This window comes from Oncorhynchus nerka, linkage group LG26 (assembly GCF_034236695.1).
Source record: "Oncorhynchus nerka isolate Pitt River linkage group LG26, Oner_Uvic_2.0, whole genome shotgun sequence".
Classification (NCBI taxonomy): Eukaryota; Metazoa; Chordata; class Actinopteri; order Salmoniformes; family Salmonidae; genus Oncorhynchus; species Oncorhynchus nerka.
Window position 1 is genome coordinate 48,643,315 of NC_088421.1, and position 10,439 is coordinate 48,653,753.

At 46.7% G+C, this 10,439-nt stretch overlaps 1 protein-coding gene across 1 annotated transcript in view; it reads right to left on the bottom strand.

The window, feature by feature from the left end:
* Window positions 1–3,129: 3,129 nt before the first annotated feature.
* LOC135564903 (ras-related protein Rab-40C-like) overlaps window positions 3,130–10,439 on the bottom strand; it is a 14,217-nt gene continuing 6,907 nt past the window's right edge. The window contains exons 3-5 of the mRNA XM_065010990.1: window positions 6,833–6,910; window positions 5,287–5,509; window positions 3,130–3,395 (exon numbers count right to left, since the gene is read on the bottom strand). Of these exons, the coding sequence (XP_064867062.1) occupies window positions 3,130–3,395; window positions 5,287–5,509; window positions 6,833–6,910 (567 nt within the window). The remainder of the gene's footprint in view (window positions 3,396–5,286; window positions 5,510–6,832; window positions 6,911–10,439) is intronic.

The window sequence follows — 10,439 nt, forward strand, 5'->3', positions numbered from 1 at the left end:
TCAAAACGTTTTCAAATGAACGACAAAAAGGTTTTGTTGAAAGCTCGTCTTCTCTACATGGCGAAGGTAGTGGGGTCCATATTATGACGTGCTGCACAAGAACCAAAACACCTCTTCCCTCCTTTACAGTCTACAACCAACCAGATCACTATTAGGACTCTACTGGCACCCTATTCCCTAGATAGGGCACTACTTTCGACCAGGGTGCCATAGTGACTAGGGTGCCATTTGGGATACATCCTATGCTTCTGTCCTGGCCAAAGAACAGCATGACAACCTTTTCATATTACCAGACCGAGAGGTTTTCCCTGACCTCATGACCTGACCATGTGACCTAACCAGGAAAACCTCACAGAGGGAGGCCTGGAAAAAGGCTGTCGGGGGGAGAAGCTTCTTTATAAAAAGCAGACGAGAGTTAAAGTCCTATTTTCTTCATTCATACAATAATGGACTTTTGAGGCGATGGATGCAACTGTTGCATACAAACTACATAAAACAAAGTCCTTTTCTCCATTACGTTTGCTCAACTCCGGCGTCCCTCTCTCCCTCCGTCCTCTATCGCCTCCTTTTGGAAAAAGGTAATCGAGGAGAGGCGGCGAGAAGGGAACGTGGGTGAGAAGGGGTGAGAAGGGAACGTGGGTGAGAAGGGAACGTGGGCGAGAAGGGAACGTGGGCGAGAAGGGAACGTGGGCGAGAAGGGAACGTGGGCGAGAAGGGAACGTGGGCGAGAAGGGAACGTGGGCGAGAAGGGAACGTGGGTGAGAATGCTACCTGTATAGAATTAAGACTCCTCTCCACTCACACATCATCAGGCAAATTATGTTGACAGGGTGGAATCCCCAATAAATGTGTAACGTGATTAAAAACAAAACAAACAAAAAAAACATTTCAAGAGTCTTTCCGTGAAGGACTCAGGTAGGATCCACATGACCATCCTCCATGAAAGGTGGCTATCGAGGAGGGGAGGAGCCTCTTCCATCGGTCTACTAACTAATTGGCACCACTCGACCACTTATCGGTTTCCGGGTCACGCAGAAGAGAAGACGGAGAGGACAGATTTTTCCCAAATGAGAAAAGGCCGTCCATACATACATAGAAGAGTCTGTCCTTCTAGCGGTTGATACTCAGAGAGATACTAGTCTCTCTGAGACCAGAGGGACAGTTCAGTAAAACACAGAACAATAAGGGAGAAAAATAGCTTTGAGGGCCAGGAGATTTCCCTGAATAGGAGAAACTCTGGGGCTCCACGCTCACGTTGCTGACTGTCTGTGTAGGAAAACAATATGGCCGCCCTGCAGTGAGACGAGAACACCACTCAGCCTGACAACCAGGCTTCATTGGGTGAGTCCTACGTCCTAAATGGTACCCTATTCCCTACATAGTGCACTACTTTAGACCAGAGCTCTATGACACCCTATTCCCTACATAGTGCACTACTTTAGACCAGAGCCTGTGTAGGGAATAGGGTGACGTTCACTGGCTGCACTGGAAACTGGTGCAGAGAGGAGAGGAGGAGAGAGAGAAAGGAAGGAAAGGAGGAGAGAGAGAAAGGAAGAGAGAGAGAAAGGAAGGAAAGGAGGAGAGAGAGAAAGGAAGGAAAGGAGGAGAGAGAAAAAGGAAGGAAAGGAGGAGAGAGAAAAAGGAAGGAAAGGAGGAGAGAGAAAAAGGAAGGAAAGGAGGAGAGAGAAAAAGGAAGGAGGAGGAAAAAAGGAAGGAGAGGAAAACTGGCAGGCAGACTGGATGACTGGGGAGAAGAGAAAAGGGAGGGAGGGTAGGGAGAAGGAGGGAGGGAGGGGAGAAGGAGGGAGGGTAGGGAGAAGGAGGGAGGGAGGGGGAGAAGGAGGGAGGGATGGAGGGAGGGTAGGGAGAAGGAGGGAGGGAGGGAGGGTAGGGAGGAAGGAGGGAGGAGGGTAGGGAGAAGGAGGGAGGGAGGGTAGGGAGAAGGAGGGAGGGAGGGTAGGGAGATGGAGGGAGGGAGGGTAGGGAGAAGGAGGGAGGGAGGGTAGGGAGAAGGAGGAAGGGAGGGTAGGGAGATGGAGGGAGGGTAGGGAGAAGGAGGGAGGGAGGGTAGGGAGAAGGAGGGAGGGAGGGAGGGAGGGTAGGGAGAAGGAGGGAGGGTAGGGAAGGGAGGAGGGAGGTAAAGAGGAAGGGAGTGTGAGAGAATACAAAGTGAGGGAGATGGATAGATGTAAAGTGGAAGAGAGGGAGAAGGGAGGGAGAGAGCAGGCAGAGTGAGGGAGATGTAGGGAGAGAGAGCAGGCAGAGTGAGGGAGAGAGAGAGCAGGCAGTGAGATGGAGAGAGAGAGAGATCACAGGTAGAGTGAGGAGAGAAAGCAGGCAGAGTGAGGGAGAGAGCAGGCAGAGTGAGGGAGAGAGCAGGCAGAGTGAGGGAGAGGTAGGGAGAGAGCAGGCAGAGTGAGGGAGAGTGAGAGCAGGCAGTGAGATGGAGAGAGAGCAGGCAGAGTGAGGGAGAGAGAGAAAGGAAGGAGAGAAGGAGAGCAGGCAGAGATCCATGAAGAGAACATCTATTATTTAACATATGAATCATGGGACAGCAGGAGGCAACACTGATCAACAGAGAGAGAAAGGGAGGGAAGAAGAGAGGGGAAAACACTAGAACTCAGTAGGGTTGTGTGGATGTATTCTGGACGTATTCTGGATGTGGATGTATTCTGGGTGTATTCTGGATGTATTCTGGGTGTGGATGTATTCTGGGTGTATTCTGAGTGTATTCTGGATGTATTCTGAGTTTATTCTGGGTGTATTCTGGATGATTCTGGGTGTATTCTGGATGTATTACAACTCCAGCACAACCCCTCCTATGGACGACGGTTGACCAGAAATGTCTGGTCGGGTCTCCTCAAGTCTGTGTACACACACCTCCCTCCTCCTCCTCCTACACTAGGTTTCACCTCCCTCCTCCCCCAGGGTTTCTCCTCCCCCAGGGTTAGGGTATGGGTTAAGGGCTAGGTTTCAGGGTCTCCTCCCTTCAGGGTGTAGGTTAGGTCTCAGACTTGGTTCTCCCCACAGGCTCTACACATCCTCCCTCAGTGGAAGGGCCAGGGTCTGTTTCAGTGTGTTTAGGGTGTTAGTCTCCCCCCCCCAGACAGGGTCTATCACTAGGAGATTTTACAGTTGTTGCGTGTGCAGTTCTGTGGGGGGGCTCTGGGGGGGTTTGATAGATTTAGAACGCTTCAGACTGTTCCCTTTAGACCCGCCCCCCGCGTTGGCCAGCGAATAGGAACGTCCGTGCATCATCACTGCGTTCATCCCATTGGCCATAGAGAAGGACTTGAGGTGGGACTTTATCGCCACGGGCAATGGCAGCTTGTCGATTAGGTGGACGGGCGTGCAGGAGACAATCGCTCTGCAGCACAGGTCCTGGAGAGTGAAGACTGGAGGGAGAGAGGGGAGGAGAGAGAGTTACTTCAACCTTGTTCTGTCCTGTTACAGCATTAGCTAGCTAGCAACCTGCTAACCACAGATCATTAGCTAGCCTGCTAACCACAGATCATTAGCTAGCTAGCAACCTGCCTAACCACAGATCATTAGCCTGCTAACCACAGATCATTAGCTAGCTAGCAACCTGCTAACCACAGATCATTAGCTAGCTAGCAACCTGCTAACCACAGATCATTAGCTAGCAACCTGCTAACCACAGATCATTAGCTAGCAGCACCTGCTAACCACAGACCATTAGCTAGCTAGCAACCTGCTCAACCAGCAACCTGAACCACAGATCATTAGCTAGCTAGCAACCTGCTAACCACAGATCATTAGCTAGCTAGCAACCTGCTAACCACAGATCATTAGCTCATTAGCTAGCAACCTGCTAACCACAGATCATTAGCTAGCTAGCAACCTGCTAAACACAGATCATTAGCAAGCAACCTGCTAACCACAGATCATTAGCTAGCTAGCAACCTGCTAACCACAGATCATTAGCTAGCTAGCAACCTGCTAACCACAGATCATTAGCTAACACAGATTATCTAGCAACCTGCTAACCACAGATCATTAGCTAGCTAGCAACCTGCTAACCACAGATCATTAGCTAGCTAGCAACCTGCTAACCACAGATCATTAGCCACAGAACCTGCAACCACAGATCATTAGCTAGCTAGCAACCTGCTAACCACAGATCATTAGCTAGCTAGCAACCTGCTAACCACAGATCATTAGCTAGCTAGCAACCTGCTAACCACAGATCATTAGCTAGCTAGCAACCTGCTAACCACAGATCATTAGCTAGCTAGCAACCTGCTAACCACAGATCATTCGCTAGCTAGCAACCTGCTAACCACAGATTAGCTAGCTAGCAACCTGCTAACCACAGATCATTAGCTAGCTAGCAACCTGCTAACCACAGATCATTCGCTAGCTAGCAACCTGCTAACCACAGATCATTCGCTAGCTAGCAACCTGCTAACCACAGATTAGCTAGCTAGCAACCTGCTAACCACAGATTATCTAGCTAGCAACCTGCTAACCACAGATCATTAGCTAGCTAGCAACCTGCTAACCACAGATCATTAGCTAGCTAGCAACCTGCTAACCACAGATGAAGGATATCGTGTGGTAATTTTACCAGCAGGTAAACATTCTTTAGGTGGTTCTGTAGAAAGGAACAAGGGAGAGCTTCTTTAGATGCGCTCGCTAAAGTGGTCCTCGCTGTCCCAGCTCAGCCGGCCCTCCGCTAGTCGCTGAGAGCGGCCCTCCGTAGCTCAGTCGCTCCCGTGGAGAGCGGCCCTCCGTAGCTCAGTCGCTAGAGCGCCCTCCGTTGCTCGAGGCCCTCCCCTCCGTCAGCTGCGGCCCTCCGTAGCTCGATCGCTAGAGCGGCCCTCCCAACTCAGTCACTGCCCTCCTCCGTCCGTTGCTCAGTCGCTAGAGAGAAAGCGCTCCGTAGAGAGCGGCCCTCCGTAGCTCCGTGGCCGCGCTTCCGTGCTCAGCCGCTTGAGTGTAGCACTTGCAACACCGGGATAGTGGGTTCAATTCTCAGGACCGTCCATATGTAAAATGTATGTACGCATGACTAAGTCACTGGATAAAAGCTTCTGCTAAATGGTATATGTTATAATATTAAAGTAGGATAGCTGTACGTAGGCTGCATCTTATTATGTTCCTTCTGGTGCTCCTAAACCCTGGATTCTGTAATTACTACCTATTTATATCATCTATACCATGAATACTTTTTATTGTGCTCCTACAATTTTTTCTAATTAGGAGCACATGTACTCCTTTTGTAAAAAAATATATATATCGGTGTGTCCCCCCCCCCCCTCCTACCTCTGTTGGGCTTCCAGAACTTCTCCATGCCGTGCCTCATCAGTACGATGCGAGACAGCTCTGTGAACGACTCGATGACGTTGAAGTTGCAGAGCGGGCTGACCTCAAAGAAGGTCATGCCGTTCTTCTCCGCGTACGCCCGGGCCTGCTCCGTAGGAACCTGGCGCTTGAACGCCAGGTGGAGCCGGTTGCCTACCAGGATACGAGGTACACCCGGGGCATGCTGATGGGAGGGAGAGGGGGGGGGGCATTTCAGTGGTTTACAGGAAGTAGAAAACAGTAGTAAGTTATAGAAACTGTTAGAACTGTCTCTTATATATATATATATCCCATCCTATCAGTATCCATCCTATCAGATCAGTATCCATCCTATCAGTATCCATCCTATCAGATCAGTATCCATCCTATCAGTATCCATCCTACCAGTATCCATCCTATCAGTATCCATCCTACCAGTATCCATCCTACCAGTATCCATCCTATCCAGTATCCCTCCTATCAGTATCCATCCCATCCTATCAGTATCCATCCCATCCTATCAGTATCCATCCTACCAGTATCCATCCTACCAGTATCCATCCTATCAGTATCCCTCCTATCAGTATCCCTCCTATCAGTATCCCTCCCATCCTATCAGTATCCATCCTATCCTATCAGTATCCCTCCTATCAGAATCCATCCTATCAGAATCCATCCTACCAGTATCCATCCCAGTATCCATCCCACCAGTATCCATCCTATCCCACCAGTATCCATCCTATCCTACCAGTATCCATCCTATCCTACCAGTATCCATCCTATCAGTATCCAGCCTACCAGTATCCATCCTATCCCACCAGTATCCATCCTATCCCACCAGTATCCATCCTATCCCACCAGTATCCATCCTATCCCACCAGTATCCATCCTATCCCACCAGTATCCATCCTATCCCACCAGTATCCATCCTATCCCACCAGTATCCATCCTATCCCACCAGTATCCATCCTATCCCACCAGTATCCATCCTATCAGTATCCAGCCTATCAGTATCCATCCTATCAGTATCGACACACTGCAACAACACACTTAACAAGCGTTCTCTCTGCGTGGCGTTTAGGGAAACACACGTTGCATCTTGGGTCGTTGTAGGAAAGATACGTGGTTAAAACACTGGGAAGCCTGAGTTCCATCGCTATGGGAAACGGGCCCTGGTCTTTCTAGCGGCTTCACCTTTCATTCTACCAATCAAATTCTCTAGTCTACCCCCCATCTGTCTCCCGCTCTCTGAATGACAGGAGTCCAGTTCCAGGGTACTGTAGACTAGAGGTGAACCAGGAAAGACATATCTTCACCAAACACCCTGAGAGAAACACACACACACACACAGGGAGGATGTCCTCTAGGCTTCTGCATCCCAGAAGGACATAGTGTGTCTATAGCAGTACTCTGGGCCTATTCGGTTCACCGAGGTGTGTTGAGGACTATGGGACAGGGTCTCTCCTTTCCTCTCCTCTACCCTCGCCTCTCCTCTACCCTCTCTTCCTCCTCTCCCCTCCCTCCATACCTCGTCAATCTCTCGTATCCAGCGGTCGATGCCTTCGAACGACCAGCGGTTTGCGATGTCATACACCAGCAGGATCCCCTGGAGAACACACACACACACACACACACACCTTTGTTCTTTATGTCCTGTTTATAGAAGTAGGAGGAGCAGACAGGACCAGCCAAACACACTCAGTAGGGGACTTGTGTCATTAGATTGTGTGTGTGTGTACTATGTCATTAGATTGTGTGTGTGTGTGTGTATGTGTGTGTGTGTGTGTACTATGTCATTAGATTGTGTGTGTACTGGATTAGATGAGTTTATTAGTCATGTGCACAGAGTCTCAGATGTAATTGCAGGGTACAGTGAAACTCTGTAGCTCCAACACTGCAGGTCAAAAAGAGAAGTACATGAAACAATAATATGAATAATATATACTATATACAGTTGAAGTCGGGAAGTTTACATACACCTTAGCCAAATTTAAACTCAGTTTTTCACAATTCCTGACATATAATCCTAGTTAAAATTCCCTGTTTTAGGTCAGTTAGGATCACCACTTCATTTTAAGAATGTGAAATGTCAGAATAATTGTAGAGAGAAGGATTTATTTCAGCTTTTATTTCTTTCATCACATTCCCAGTGGGTCAGAAGTTTACATACACGCAATTAGTATTTGGTAGCATTGCCTTTAAATTGTTTAACTTGGGTCAAACGTTTCAGGTAGCCTTCCACAAGCTTCCCACAATAAGTTGGGTGAATATTGGCCCATTCCTCCTGACAGAGCTGGTGTAACTGAGTCAGGTTTGTAGGCCTCCTTGCTCGCACAAGCTTTTTCAGTTCTGCCCACAAATGTTCTATAGGATTGAGGTCAGGGCTTGGTGATTGCCACTCAAATACCTTGACTTTGTTGTCCTTAAGCCATTTTGCCACAACTTTGGAAGTATGCTTGGGGTCATTGTCCATTTGGAAGAACAATTTGGGACCAAGCTTCAACTTCCTGACTCATGTCTTGAGTTGTTGCTTCAATATATCCACAATTTTCCATCCTCATGATGCCATCTATTTTGTGAAGTGCACCAGTCCCTCCTGCAGCAGAGCACCCCCACAACATGATGCTGCCACCCCCGTGCTTCACTGTTGGGATGGTGTTCTTCGGCTTGCAAGCCTCCCCCTTTTTCCTCCAAGCATAACGATGGTCATTATGGCCAAACAGTTTCATCAGACCAGAGGACATTTCTCCAAAAACTACAATCTTTGCCCCCATGTGCAGTTGCAAACCATAGTCTGGCTTTTAATGGCGGTTTGGAGCAGTGGCTTCTTCCTTGCTGAGCGGCTTTTCAGGTTATGTCGATATAGGACTCGTTTACTGTGGATATAGATACTTTTGTATCCGTTTCCTCCAGCATCTTCACAAGGTCCTTTGCTGTTGTTCTGGGATTGATTTGTACTTTCGCACCAAAGTACATTCATCTTTAGGAGACAGAACGTGTCTCCTTCCTGAGCGGTATGACGGCTGCGTGGTCCCATGGTGTTTATTTTTACTTGCATACTATTGTTTGTACAGATGAACGTGGCACCTTCAGGCGTTTGGAAATTGCTCAAGGATGAACCAGACTTGGAGGTCTACAGAAAAATTCTGAGGTCTTGGCTGATTTCTTTTGATTTTCCCATGATGTCAAGCAAAGAGGCACTGAGTTTGAAGGCCTTGAAATACATCCACAGGTAGACCTCCAATTGACTCAGATTATGTCAATTAGCCTATCAGAAGCTTCTAAAGCCATGACATAATTTTCTGGAATTTTCCAAACTGTTTAAAGGCACAGTCAACTTACTGTATGTACATTTCTGACCCACTGGAATTGTGATACAGTGAATGATAAGTGAAATAATCTGTCTGTAAACAATTGTTGGAAAAATTACTTGTGTCATGCACAAAGTAGATGTCCTAACCAACTTGACAAAACTATAGTTTGTTAACAAGAAATTTGTGGAGTGGTTGAAAACCAAGATTTAATGACTCCAACCTAAGTGTATGTAAACTTCTGACTTCAACTGTATATATACACACTATGTCGGCAGAATGTGTGTACTATGTCAGCAGAATGTGTGTACTATGTCAGCAGAATGTGTGTACTATGTCAGCAGAATGTGTACTATGTCAGCAGAATGTGTTTCCTACCTGAGCCCCTCTGGAGTAGGACCTGAAGATGGTGCAGAACCTCCCCTGTCCTGACGTGTCCCTGAGAGAGAGAGAGAGAGAGAGCGAGAGAGAGAGACAGAGAGAGCGAGAGAGAGAGACAGAGAGAGCGAGAGAGAGAGACAGAGAGAGCGAGAGAGAGACAGAGTGAGAGAGAGACAGAGTGAGAGAGAGAGACAGAGAGAGCGAGAGAGACAGAGAGAGCGAGAGAGAGAGAGAGAGAGACAGAGAGAGACAGAGAGAGAGAAATGAGTTAACCACAATTAAAGGGATATTCCGCCAATTTTGATCCGTGGTTAAAAAGAGAAGGTTCTAAAAATAAATGTATCTGTGACATCACAGGATAGGATTCAAAGTAAGAAAAACAGTGATTTTCAAAACCTGCAACGAATTTCTAGCCAGGAGGTATCATCTTCCTCCCCACAAATCCCATAGCGTTTGAATATCACTGTTTTTAAAATGGTTTAACTTCTGATGATATCCATCGGGTAAAACTTTTTTAACACTATATTTGCTCTACAAAACGTAGAAAATGTGCCGTTTTCACATACAGTGTCAATCTACGGTGTACCAAAGAGAGATGAATGATTATCCAAGATAAAACCCAGATAATGCACTTCAGAAAAAAAGGGTAAAGTGAAGAGTATTCATGACTTCTCTTTAGGCCAATGCCCCTAAACTAATGAGTACCATCCTAACATACAGTATACTACCTGTTAATGAGTATCCATGCTAACATACCATATACTACCTATGCTACCTGCCCAATGAGTACCATACTAACATACCGTATACTACCTACTTAATGAGTATACTAACATACCGTATACCCTACTTAATGAGTATCCATACTAACATACCATATACTACCTACTTAATGAGTACCCATACTAACTACCTAAGTATACTACCTACTTAATGAGTATCCATACTACCATACTACCTATACCAACCATATAACATGCCCGTATACTGCCCATACTAACATACAGTATACCACCTACTTAATGAGTACCCATCCCTAACATACTGTATACTACATACTAATAGTACCCATCTAACATACGGTAGAGTACCCATGCTAACATACAGTATACTACCTACTTAATGGTACCCATACTAACATACAGTAACCATACTACCTGCCTACTAATGAGTACCCATGCTAACATACTGTATACTACATACTTAATGAGTACCCATACTAACATACAGTATACTACCTATTTAATGAGTATCCATACTAACATACTGTATACTACCTACTTAATGAGTACCCATGCTAACTAGCTAACATACTGTATACTACCTACTTAATGAGTACCCATCCTAACTAACTACCTACTGTAGTACCCATACTAACATACCGTATACTACCTATTTAATAGTACCCATACTAACATACTGTATACTACCTACTTAATGAGT